General features: G+C 43.4%; 1 protein-coding gene and 1 pseudogene across 1 annotated transcript; both read left to right on the top strand.

Moving 5' to 3' along the window:
- Positions 1-854, top strand: LOC108296355 (annotated as a pseudogene).
- Positions 855-1,818: 964 nt separating this feature from the next.
- On the top strand, positions 1,819-5,167 carry LOC108296354 (U3 small nucleolar ribonucleoprotein protein MPP10). Its single transcript, XM_037735016.1, is given in 6 exon segments — positions 1,819-1,826; positions 2,301-2,419; positions 2,491-2,614; positions 4,181-4,383; positions 4,386-4,598; positions 4,601-5,167. Coding segments are annotated over 6 exon segments (897 nt in total). The 3' UTR covers positions 4,831-5,167.
- The last annotated feature ends 7,509 nt before the right edge of the window (positions 5,168-12,676 follow it).

The following is a 12,676-nucleotide window of genomic DNA, read 5'->3' as shown; positions in this document are numbered from 1 at the left end:
ATGGCAGGTGAAAAAGTTGAGAAGCTGAATACCAAAGACAAGAAACCCGAGGCCAAGAAGGCTGATGCTGGTGGCAAGGTGAAGAGGCGGAACCTCTAGGCTAAAAAGCCCAAGAAGGGGAAGTCCCATTGCAGCCGCAATCCTGTCCTTGTCAGAGGAATTGGCAGGTATTCCCCATCTGCCGTGTATTCGAGAAAGGCCATGTCCAAGAGGAAGTACTCAGCTGCCAAATCCAAGGATGAAAAGAAAAAGAAGTTTCTTGGAACTGTTACAAAACTGGTTGGTGGTGACAAGAACGGCAGTGTCCAGGTGGTTGAACTTCGCCAAATGCCCAGGTATTATCCTACTGAAGATGTGCCTCGAAGGCTGCTGAGCCACGGCACAAACCCTTCAGTCAGCACGTGAGAAAACTGTGAGCCAGCATCACCCCGGGACCATTCTGATCATCTTCAGTGGACACCACAGGGGCAAGAGGGAGGCTTTCCTGAAGCAGCTGGCTCGTGGCTGGTTACTTGTGACGGGCCCTCTGGTCCCCAATAGAGTTTATCTACGAAGAACACACCAGAAATGTGTCATTGCCACCTCAAGCAAAATTGACATCAGCAGCGTAAAAATCCCAAAACATGTTACTGATGCTTACTTCAAGAAGAGGTGGCTGTGAAGTCCAGATGCCAGGAAGGTGAGATCTTCGACACAGAAAAAGAGAACTGCAAGATGACAGAGCAGCACAAGATGGATCGGAAAGCTGTGGACTCACACATTTCACCAAAGAGCAAAGCTATTCCTCACAGGGCTACCTGTGATCTGTGTTTCCCCTGACAAATGGAATTCATCCTCACAAATTTGTGTTTTAAATGTCTTAAGAACCTAATTAAATAGCTGACTTCAAAAAAAAATAAATAAATAAAAAAGAGAAAGAAAAAGAAAGAGAGAAAGAAAGAAAGATTGATTTTCATGTCTCACTCCAGACTTACGGAATAAGACATTCTGGGGTGCAGTGCCCGGATATCTATAATTTAATAAACTCTCACGGTGGTTCGGATGCACAACTGACCTCTGAGAACCACTGAATTTTGAACTGGAAGGACTGAGAGAATTCCCCCGGCCACCACGTGGGGGCAGTAAAGCCACAAAAGAGCTACCTGAGCAACCGGGCCTCGCAGAACTGCCTGCAGCCCTGGCGGGAGCGGCTTGGCCACTACAGGACAGGACACGGCAGCTGGGTGGGCTGGGCCAGGACAAGTTGAGGCTGAGACGCAGAGAACTTGCACCACAGACCCAGAACCCTGGAAGGAAGTGGACACCTTAGCCAACACCAGCGCGAGGGCGGAGTAGGCACGAGAAGACCCTCGCGGTGTGGCCAGAGTAAGCTGGAGGACCCGGACTCAGGCCCTGACGCTGCTCTGCCTCTGCCATCTTCACTCCAGTCTAGAGCCATGTTGAGCTTCTGGCCTGCAAGGTCTTACTATTTCATGGAGAAGACAGACAAAAATAGCCCACTGTCCGCCGGGCACCATGGCTCATGCCTGTAATCCCAGCACTTTGGTAAGCCGAGGCAGGCAGATCACCTGAGGTCAGGAGTTCAAGGCCAGCCTGACCAATATGGTGAAATCCCATCCCTCTAAAAATAGAAAAATGAGCTGGGTGTGGTGGCAGATGCCTGTAATCCAGCTACTCAGGAGGCTGAGGTGACAGAATCGGTTGAATCCGGGAGGCAGAGGTTGCAGTGAGCCAAGATCATGCCACTGCACTCCTACCTGGGCGACAAGAGTGAGACTCCTTCTCAAAAAAAAAAAAAAAAAAAAATCCATTGTCAAGATGGCAGTGTGACCACAAGCTACATCTCTTTCTTCTATAAATCATCATTAGGCATGGTTAAAAACATGTATATATATGTATATATGCTGGGTGCAGTGGCTCACGCCTGTCATCCCAGCACTTTGGGAAGCTGAGGCGGGTGGATCACGAGGTCAGGAGTTCGAGACCAGCCTGACCAACATGGTGAAACCCCGTCTCTACTAAAAATACAACAAAATTATGTGTGCATGGTGGCACACACCTGTAATCCCAGCTACTCAGGAGGCTGAGGCCGCAGAATCGCTAGAGCCCGGAAGGCTGAGGTTGCAGTGAGAGGAGATCGGACACTGCGCTCCAGCCTGGCGACAGAGCGAGATTCCGTCGCAAAAAAACGAAAGGAAGTTTGGAGACGGCTCAAAGGGCTTGGGTTGAACAGTGGCGATTTTTGTTTCCCGCACCCCTTGCACACGCGAAAGCGCTCGCGCTGCCTTTGGCTCCGGCAGGGGCGTCCGTCCGGAACCTGTGAGCCACGGAACTTACGGCTCTGAGCACCAAGTTGTGCCAGGAGCATCCTTTCGGAGCGGTTTCCGGGGCGCTCTCTTGCCTTGCCTGCATCTGTGGCGTGGGGAGTTGCTGATGGCCGTCGCCCCACGGGCCTGGCGCTGACGGACCCTGGAGCGGCGTCTGACTAAGGTCTACAAAGCTACCGGCGGCCGGAGTGCTTCCTCGCTGAAGTCAGAGCCCGGGCTCGCCGTGCGACCCAGGTCTCCCGTGGAGGCGCGTTGCCGACCTCCTGCAATTGTGGAGCCAGGGGAAGGTAAGGGGAAGTGTAACTCCCTTTTCCCCACATTTCAGAGTTCATACTTTCCTAGGCTATCAACATTTTAGAGATTGTTAAAATGTTTACGGTATGGATCTCTCAGTTAAATGTTATTGAAATCAGCCTAACCTCAGTTATGAAGCCTCCCTTGAGGCTTCTTCCAGCCCCCATCCCTCTACACACAAACTGTCGGTTTCTCCTTCTGCCTTTATGCTCCTAAAGCACTCAGTGTTTACCTATCCTCATACTTTACTGAAAGTACAAATCTGTCACATGTCTGTCCACCCTCATAAGCTTCTTGAGAATGAGAACTTTCATGTCTCTTCCCAGCACAAGTGTTTTATATGTATATTGTTGAAGAACTTCAAATATGATCTATAAAATGGTGACTCATTTATATTTCCAACCCCAGCCTCTTCCTTGAGTTCCCAGCTCACAGCAACTACAAACAACTTAGTCTGAATTCAGTAGCACACAGCTGGAAGATCCGCACTGGACAGCTTTGCACGATTTTTAACATTTTGGTACTCTCAGCATCACCAATTCACTGTGTCCAAAATAGAGTAGAATGTTGTTTCTACCCACCTGTACTCTGCCATCCCCTGAAGTCCTTTGCCTCACCACTCAAGGGGTGCCTGTCACCTATGGCAGTAAATGGCACTTCTGTCTTTCCAGTTGCCCACACACAAAACTAGGCTGCTGCTTTGATGTCTTCATTTTTCTCTATTCTATATCTAATTCCCTAGCAATTGTTAGTTCTGTCTCCACACTGTACTCAGCATACTCACTGCTGTACCTCCTGCTTAAATCGCCATCATCCTTTGCCTGGAATGCTGCATCAACTTTCTAATCACTGTCCTTTCCCCTCCTCCTTCCTCCCTTTCTTCTTCCTTCGTGTAAATCATCATTTCATCCTTCTGCTTAAAATCTTCTAATGTTTTCTTATTACACTTAAAATGGCAAACTCTTCCCCTTGAGCCCAGCAGATTTTGGCTCCCTTCAGTCTCCAGCTTCAGCTTCTGCCTCCTTCACACTCTAGCCATGCTCACTTTTTTGTTCCTCAGGCTTACCAAGCTCAGTTGCATCTTAGAGAATTTGTTCTTGCTGTTTCTTCTGCCTGGAATATGTTTCCCAATCTTTATAAGACTATATCCTTATCTGTAGGTTTCATTTCAGATGTCACATCTAAGAGAGGTTTTCTTTGACCACTATAGCCAAAGCAAATGTTGATCATTGAATGAATAACTGAATGAATGAATGGAGTGGTATATAATGTAGCAAAGTTGATAATTTAGGGGTAATTCACTAAATATCTCCAAGCAAATAGATTCGTAATGCTTTTCCAGCCTAAAATATATACAACTGATTCACAGATATTTGGTTGACAGGTTTTACATATCAGTTTCGCTCATCAGCTTATATGTTGTTGGGGCCAAAATCTATACTTACATTTCATTGAAATTTGATTTTACCTAAGAGTTGGGGTTTTTATTTTTCTTTTAATTAAGAGTGCTGTGAAATTATTACCTATAACTCTAAATCTCATTTAATTCCTCCCAATAGGATTCAAGATGGATTGACATCAAAGTTCCCTTCTTTAGCAGAAGTGCTTTATGGCTTTAAAAAAATATTAGAGAATGATAGGATGCATCGAAGCCCTTTACAAAAACTTGTGATAGAAAGTTTTGACAATGGGCAGATTTTGCAACAACTGGAATTGCAAAAGGTACCAATTTTACAATACTTCTAGAATGCAGTTAGTGAAACAAAGCTGAAGATATCAGTCGTCTCCCAGAGACACAGGCTGATGGCCAGGAGGACCTAGAATATGTCGAGGAGGAGGAGGAAGTGACTGACATGGGTAGTGGCAATCCTGAAGTGGGTGAGAGAGCTAAAAACTCAAGCAAATTCCATCTGAGGAAAAGCCCAGTTTTCAGTGATGAGAATTCTGACCTTGACTTTGATGTCAACAAACTGGACCAGCCAGCGAGGTGTAAAATGAAGGACATGAAAAACCAAGAGGAAAGTCCATAGCACACGAGAAATTCTTCAGGCTCTATGAAACGGAGTCCTGTTTAGAAAACAGAAAAGAAGAGGAACGAAAAGATGGTCATGATGGTGAGGTAGAAGATACTGGTTTTTCTGAAGATACTGATTCTGATGAAGATGAAGGCGGACTGTTTGGAAGTAAAAAACTTAAGGTAAAGTTTTGAGAGAGGAGACACTTTCCTCCTCCTCAAATTAGCCTCTGTTCTGTTTTTCTAGGAGAGATATAATTGTAGGTAGTTAGAAGATTTAGAGATAAAAAGTATTGTGCTCTATCTTATCAGTTACAAATGAATCTGTGCTTCCATTCAGTTTATGTTCCAGTTGTTCTTATAATAATTTTACGTTAGTGTGATTAGTTGCCAATTTCACCTAATAACTATGTTTGGGTTGTGTTGTTAAGTTAGAAAATAACGTATCCATACAGTATACATACAAAAATGTATGCATGTGTTAATAATGTATTTTTCTCTTCCTAATTAATAGTTTTAAAAATCTTTTCATTTTAGTCAGGTAAAAGTTCCAGAAATCTGAAATAGAAAGATTTTTTGATCTAGTTGAAAGTGATGAAGACGTAGCAAGTATTCATGATGACAAGCTGGGTTCAAACATGATGAAATTGCTGAAGAAGCCACAGAACTAAGGGTTTCTGAAATGTTAGTATTTTGAGCCATCCTTTACATTGTGGGCTGGAATTGCCCACTCATGTCTGTGTACTTGTGGTTATCACATATGTTTGCTTTAAGTAGTTAGATTCTCTAATATCAGATGTCCTGAAGATAGCCAGAGGAAAGTCTCTGAATTTAAAGGAACATGAGAGAACATTTAATGAAGAAAAATATTACTGGTCGTAGCAACCAAACGTTTCTTACCAAGAACTTTGATTTCCTTTTGTGCCCCAAAAAATCCTTATTTTTGTGAGATAAGAGGTTTGTATTATAGATTGATTTATTATTATTGATTTATTCTATATATACAATATATTATATTGTATATATAGAATAATTTATTTTCTATATGTTGGACACTTTTTGTTCTTTTTCTTTTTTCTTTTCTCTTTTTTTGAGATGGCATTTTGCTCTCATTGCCCAGGCCAGAGTGCAATGGTACAATCTCAGCTCACTGCAACTTCCGCCTCCCAGGCGGAAGTGATTCTCCTGCCTCTCCACCTCCTGATTAGCTGGGATTGTAGGCATGTACCACCACGTCCGGCTATTTTTGTATATTTAGTAGAGGCAGGGTTTGTCCATGTTGGTTAAGCTGATCATGAACTCCCAACCTCAGGTGATCCACCCACCTCGGCCTCCCAAAGTGGTGGGATTACAGGCGTGAACCACCACACCTGGCCTGTTCTGTTTCTTACATAGCATTTCACTTAAATAGGAGTGCAGTGGCACAATCTCGGCTCACTGCTATCTCCACCTCCCGGGTTCATGCAATTCTTCTGCCTCAGCCTCCTGAGTAGCTGGGATTACAGGCGCACACCACCACACTTGGCTAATTTTTTGTATTTTTAGTTGAGATGGGGTATCACTATGTTGGCCAGAGTGGTCTCAAACTCCTGAGCTTGTGATCCATCTGCCTCGGCCTCCCAAAGTGTTGGGATTACAGGTGTGAGCCACCACGCCCAGCCAGTATATATTTTTTTTAATAAGAGTTTTGGTATTATAGGCATGAAGATGATGACCTTGAAAAAAGTGAAGACAGTAAACAATGTAAAGAAAGCTTGAAAAGAGTGACCTTTGTTTTGCCGGATGATGAGGAAACTGAAGATAATGAAGATATAAGTGTGTGTTTTGTTTGTTTGTTTGTATGTTTGTTTGTTTTGAGATGCAGTTTCACTCTTGCTGCCCAGGCCGTAGTGCAAAGGCGTGACCTCAGCTCACCACAACCTCCGAATCCTGGCTTCAAGCAATTCTCCTGCCTCAGCCTCCTGAGTAGCTGGGATTACAAGCACGCACCACCACGCCTGGCTAATTTTGCATTTTTAGTAGAGACGGGTTTCTACATGCTGGTCAAGCTGATCTCCAGCTTCGAACCTCAGGTGATCCACCCACCTCGGCCTCCCAAAGTACTGGGACCACAGTAAGGCACCGTACCCGGCCAATACAGGTGTTTTAAATGTGAAGAAAAATTCTGAAATTAAATCCTCTTTGATAAAAGACAGGTAATGGTAGTTAGGAATTTAAGGCATTTTTAATATGTTTGACATGATTGTGGAACTCACAGACTATTTAATCTTCCCTATTTTCTTTCTTTTTTTTTTTGAGATGGAGTCTTGCTCTATCACCCGGGCTGGAGTGCACTGGTGTGATCTCTGCTTACTGCAAATCTCTACCTCCTGGGTTCAAGCCATTCTACCTCAGCCTCCTGAGTAGCTGAGATTACAGATGCATGCCACAATGCCCGGCTAATTTTTGTATATTTAGTAGTCACAGCATTTCACCATGTTGGCCAGGCCAGTCTTGAATTCCTGACCTCAGGTGATCCTCCTGCCTCACCCTCCAGAAGTGCTGGGGTTACAGGCTTGAGTCACTGTGCAGCGGCCTCCCCTATTTTTCTTGTAACTATTAACCATCCTTTGAAAACAAGTACCTTGGCCAGGTGCTGTGGCTTATGCCTGTAATCCCAGCACTTTGGTAGTCTGAAGCAGGAGGATCACTTGGGCTCAGGAGTTCAGCACCAGCCTGGGCAACATAGTGAGACCTTGTCTCTGCAGAAAATACAAAAATTAGTGGAGCATGGTGGAGTATGCCTGTAGTCCAGCTACTTGGGTGGCTGAGGCAGGAGGATCACTTGAGCCCAGGAGGTCGATGCTGCAGTGAGCTATGATCACATCACTGCCCTCCAGCCTGGGCGGTGGAGCAAGACCCTGCCTTCAAACAAACAAATGAACAAAACAAACACACAGAAAACCAAAAATCTTGCTGCTACTCTCTAAAGCAAAAGCACACTCTACAGAGATGCTGTATGGAAAACATCTGATTTGCAAAAACAGTGCCTGCATTTGCCAGCCTATAGCTTTCAATTTGGGACCTGGGTGTCAAATAGTTGTTTATTTTCTTGTCCCTAATGTCTTTATATGTATGGCATGTCTCTCCTGACAAAGCTGTCCTGGGAGCTTCTTCTTGTAACTGCTTAGACTGCTCTGGAGGATACCGTCTATGTCTCTAAGGTGCTCCACAGATTGTGGTGAGTGCCAAATAGCCGGAATTTTAATTAATACCATCACAAGCATATCTTTCCCAGTATGCCATGATTTCAGACAAGTGAAATTGCATTTAATTTTAGTAAATGTAGTCTGGCTCCAATAACGTGGTTATATCATTTATCGACCTTAAAGTGCTATTATAATGGAAATGAGAATAGTGCCAGGCACAGTGGCTCACACGTGCAATCCCAGCACGTTGGGAAGCTGAAGAGGGAGGATCACTTGAGCACAGGAGTTCGAGACCAGCCTGGGCCACATAGTGAAACCCCATCTCCACTAAAAATTTTAAAAATTAGCTGGGCATGGTGGCACGTGCCTGTAATCCCAGCTACTCAGGAGGCTGAGGCAGGAGAATTGCCTGAACCTAGGAGGCAGAGGTTGCAGTGAGCCAAGATCGCGCCATTGCACTCCAGACTGGGTAACAAGAGCGAAACTCTGTCTCAAAAAAAAAAAAGAAAAAAATTAGCTGGGCATGGTAGCGTGCCCATATAGTCTCTGCTACTTGACAGGCTGACTGGGGAGGATTGCTTGAGTCCAGGAGTTCAAGGCTGCAATGAGCTATGATTGGACCACGGTACTCCAGCCTGGGCAACAGAGCTGGAGAATAAACAAATAAAAGATACCAAGAATATCAAAAGAAGCATTTTTAAACTCTCGAACCTAAATTAAACTCATCATTTTCAGATTGTCCCAGAAGATAACTTCTAAAGGAAAAAAAAAAAAACCACTATAAACTAAAGTATCAATGAGTTAGTGTCCTGCCATCTCACTCCTCTCACCCTCCTCCCACAAGAAAGAAAGAAAGAAAGGCTTGGTTTTGCTTTGAAATTATATCAGATCTTCAAGTTAAGTTTTCAATAAGTTACAAGTAATTTTTGCAACTTCCACATATAAAGAATAAAGTAGAGCTTTCAAACTTATTTCATTGAAACTATTAGAACATGTTAATTGGTGAATCCAGTTGAATAGCATACAGATGTTCACTGTATCATTTTTTCAACTTTTCCTTGTTTGCAAGTCTTTAAAATAAAAGGTTGTGGGAAAAGAAACATCACCCCAAATCTTCGCATGAAATGGAACCATAGAAAAAGCACAGAAGTGAACACTTTGCAGAGGCTGGCACTGTACCCAACTGGACAGCATAGGCGAAGTGCAGGTTCTCCTCCAAGAGGATACCAGCCTGGGCAACACAGTGAGACCTTAGTAGTTCTCACTGACAAAGGTAGCATTAAAACACACACACACACACACACACACACACTCACTCACTCTCTCTCTCTCTCTCTCTCTGTTTCTCATTCATGAATAGTAATGCAAAAATCCTATAGCACATTGGAATAATTATGCCACACAACCATGTGAACCTTATTCTCATGAATCACTATTAGAAAATCTGGTATGATTCCTGGTTGCAAGACGGTAAGGAGAAAAATCATGGTTATCTCCATATATGTTAGAAAGACATTTGATAAAATTCAATATTTATTTCTAATTTTTGTTCACTTCTAGTGGAATATAAATACATCTAGCCAGGCTGGGCAAGGTGGCTCATGCCTGTAATCCCAGCACTTTGGGAGGCCGAGGTAGGCAGATCACGAGGTCAAGAGATCAAGACCATTCTGAGCAACATGGTAAAACGCCGTCTCTACTAAAAAATATATAAAAAATTAGCCAGGTGTGGTGGTGTGCACTTGTAGTCCCAGCTACTTGGGAGGCTGAAGCAGAAGAATCACTTGAACTGGAAGGTGGAGGTTGCATTGAGCCAAGATTGTGCCACTGCACTCCAGCCTGGTGTCAATGAGACTCCGTCTCCAAAAAAAAAAAAAAAATACATCTAGCCAAAAGCTGCTATCATGCATGATGGGTGAAATTCTGGAAACATCCCTTTAAGATTAGGAATAAGACAAAATGTTCAGTATTACAGTTACCCCTGTTAATTAACATTAACTACATCAGTCAGTGCAGCTACAAAAGATAGATTAGGAAAACCGCTGGGAGTGGTAGTTCACACCTGTAGTCCCCACACTATGGGAGCTCGGGACCTCCCGGCACTTGAGCTCAGGAGTTCAAAACCAGCCTGGGAAACATGGTGAGACCTCGTCTCTGCAAAAAATACAAAGATTAGCTGGGTGTGGTTACATGTGCCTGTGGTCCCAGTTACTTGGGAGTCTGAGGTGAGACGATTGCTTGAGCCTGGGAGGCGGAGGTTGCAATGAGCTGAGATCATGCAACTGCACTCCAGCCTGGGCACCAGAGTGAGACTCTGTCTCAAAAAAAGAGCTTAAGAATACTAAAATGAAACCATTAGTACTTGGAGAGGAAACCAAATAGGTAAGTCAAATTGATATTGAGAAAGTAAGAGAATTCTGTAAGGTAGCTGAAAAAGCTGGCGTTTTACACAGTGAAGTCGTAATTGTTGTCTTTTAGAAGTTAGAGATAATAAGAATTTGAGTTTAGAGTCAAAAGTGTCAGGCTCCATCAAATGCTAATATCGTAATCAAATAATAATAATAATTATTATTATTATTATTTTTTTTTTTTGAGACAGAGTTTCGCTCTTGTTACCCAGGCTGGAGTGCAATGGCACGATCTTGGCTCACCGCAACCTCCGCCTCCCGGGTTCAGGCATTTCTCCTGCCTCAGCCTCCTGAGTTGCTGGGATTACAGGCACACGCCACCATGCCCAGCTAATTTTTTGTATTTTTAGTAGAGACGGGGTTTCACCATGTTGACCAGGATGGTCTCTATCTCTTGACCTCGTGATCCACCCGCCTCGGCCTCCCACAGTGCTGGGATTACAGGCTTGAGCCACCGCGCGCGGCCGATCAAATAATTATTTTAAGATGTGCTAATAATCAAAACTGATAGTGGCTTTTGAATAAATAGATCACTTGAATAGAATAGAGCCCAGAAATAAACCCAAATGCTTCTGGACGAGTTTAGTATACTATAAACATGACATTTTAAATCAGTAAGGAAAAGAAATCATTTGCAGTTCACCCCACCATAGGCAGCAGGAATAGGAAGTCATTGGCAGCAGAAAAAGATGGTAAGAACAGAACAGAATTGTAGAATGCTACATTTCTTGCTTCTCCACTTTTTAAAGTATTTTTTTGCTTTTACACAAGTATAAGTGTAATTTTCTTTTCTAAATGTATCTGTTTTCTGTGTTTCTTGGATAAATGAAAAAATTGCATCTTTAGAAAAAGAGTTGTTAGAAGAAAGCTCAGCAGCTTCGGGAGAAGTGACAGCAGAGAAGCGGCCAGAGAACAGCCTCCTGGAGGAGACCCTGCCCTTTGACCATGCCGTCTGGATGGATACGGTGCCAGCCTCTGCAAAGTGTTCACTTCTGGGCTTTTTCTATGGTTTCATTTAATAGGAAGATTTGGGGTGATGTTTCTTTTCCCTCAACTTTTTATTTTAAAGACTTGCAGACAACGAAAAGTTGAAAAAATAATACGGTGAACATTTGCATGCTATTCAACTGGATTCACCAATTAACGTTTTGTCATATTTGTTTCCTCTCCTCCATGTATGCAGGACTGCATATGTGCCCCTTTCCCCTGAATCATTTCCAGGTTAAGTTGCCAGTATCATAGCATTTCACTTTGAAGTACTTTTGCAGATATCTTCTAAGAACTAGGACATTGTCCTGTATAATCACAATTCCATTAATCCACTCCCAAAATTTAACATCAATACACTAATGATACCTAATGTTTAGCTTATAACAGCTCTCTTGTAATCTGTTTAGAAAGTTTGCATCCTTTCCTGACCACTGATTAAATTTTGAACTCCAACCTGAAACCCTGGTCATCTCATTGCCTTCTTTCTTGTACCCATTAAATCAAAATGAGCTCTCACTTAATTTCAACGTAAGAGACAATGGAAAAGAGGGGAAGAGTCCCTAGGTACCTTGGATAAAGTATTAACACTACCAAATGTCTTCTAGTTCTGAGGTTTTCGAACTTCAGGGAGCATCTCAAGGCTTCTTAAAGCACAGATACCTGTCCCTCGTCCCCACTTTCTGATTCAGGAGATGTGGGGCTGGCCCAGGAGTTTGATTTCTAACAAGTTCCCACGTGTTGCTGATGCTGAGGGTCTAAGGACTACAGTGTGAAACTCAGTGGTTTCGTGGCTCTCTACCTCATGACCACATGTGGTATTTCCTTTAGCACCTGAGATTACAGAGGAAACACCCTTCAACTGGAAGGTATCATTAAACAGAGGATAAGAGATCAGGTCAGTAAGAATTAAATTTAATTGAAAAGCCAGTGAAATTTCAATTAGTGGTGGTGAGAAATTGGTGAACACCCTCATTGGCCTTTAGAGTTTTATCCTGTGGTATATATCAAACCGCTTAGTTTGAGGCTGTTGAACTTATTTCCTAAGCAAGAAACAGCAGCAGAAGAAAATCCAGACCATGTAGGAATTCAGAAGATGATGGATTCCCTCTTCCTAAAATTGGATGCCCTCTCAAACTTCCACTTCATCCCTAAACCGGTATGTGTTCACCGTTCAGTGGGTAGCTAGCTACAGCAGGGTGACTTTCATAGCTTTGAGCCTTTGTGAGACTAGCTCTATTTTGTTTCAGGGTACAAGCCTGCAGTAGTTCCCTGTAAATTCCAGGTATGGCCTCCACAAGGAAGGCTAACTTCTGGTCCCATGACAGTTCTGGCTCTACCCAGATCTTTAGTGGGCCCCTGCCAGACCCTTAGCCGTAGCCACGGGGACCCCTCTTTTCCCCCACTCTCTGAGTCTTCGGTTACATTTTCATTGTATGGTGGGTTTGGAGACATATG

The sequence above is a fragment of the Cebus imitator genome, unplaced genomic scaffold, assembly GCF_001604975.1.
Source record: "Cebus imitator isolate Cc_AM_T3 unplaced genomic scaffold, Cebus_imitator-1.0 Scaffold706, whole genome shotgun sequence".
Classification (NCBI taxonomy): Eukaryota; Metazoa; Chordata; class Mammalia; order Primates; family Cebidae; genus Cebus; species Cebus imitator.
This window is presented reverse-complemented; position numbering and strand designations above follow the sequence as displayed.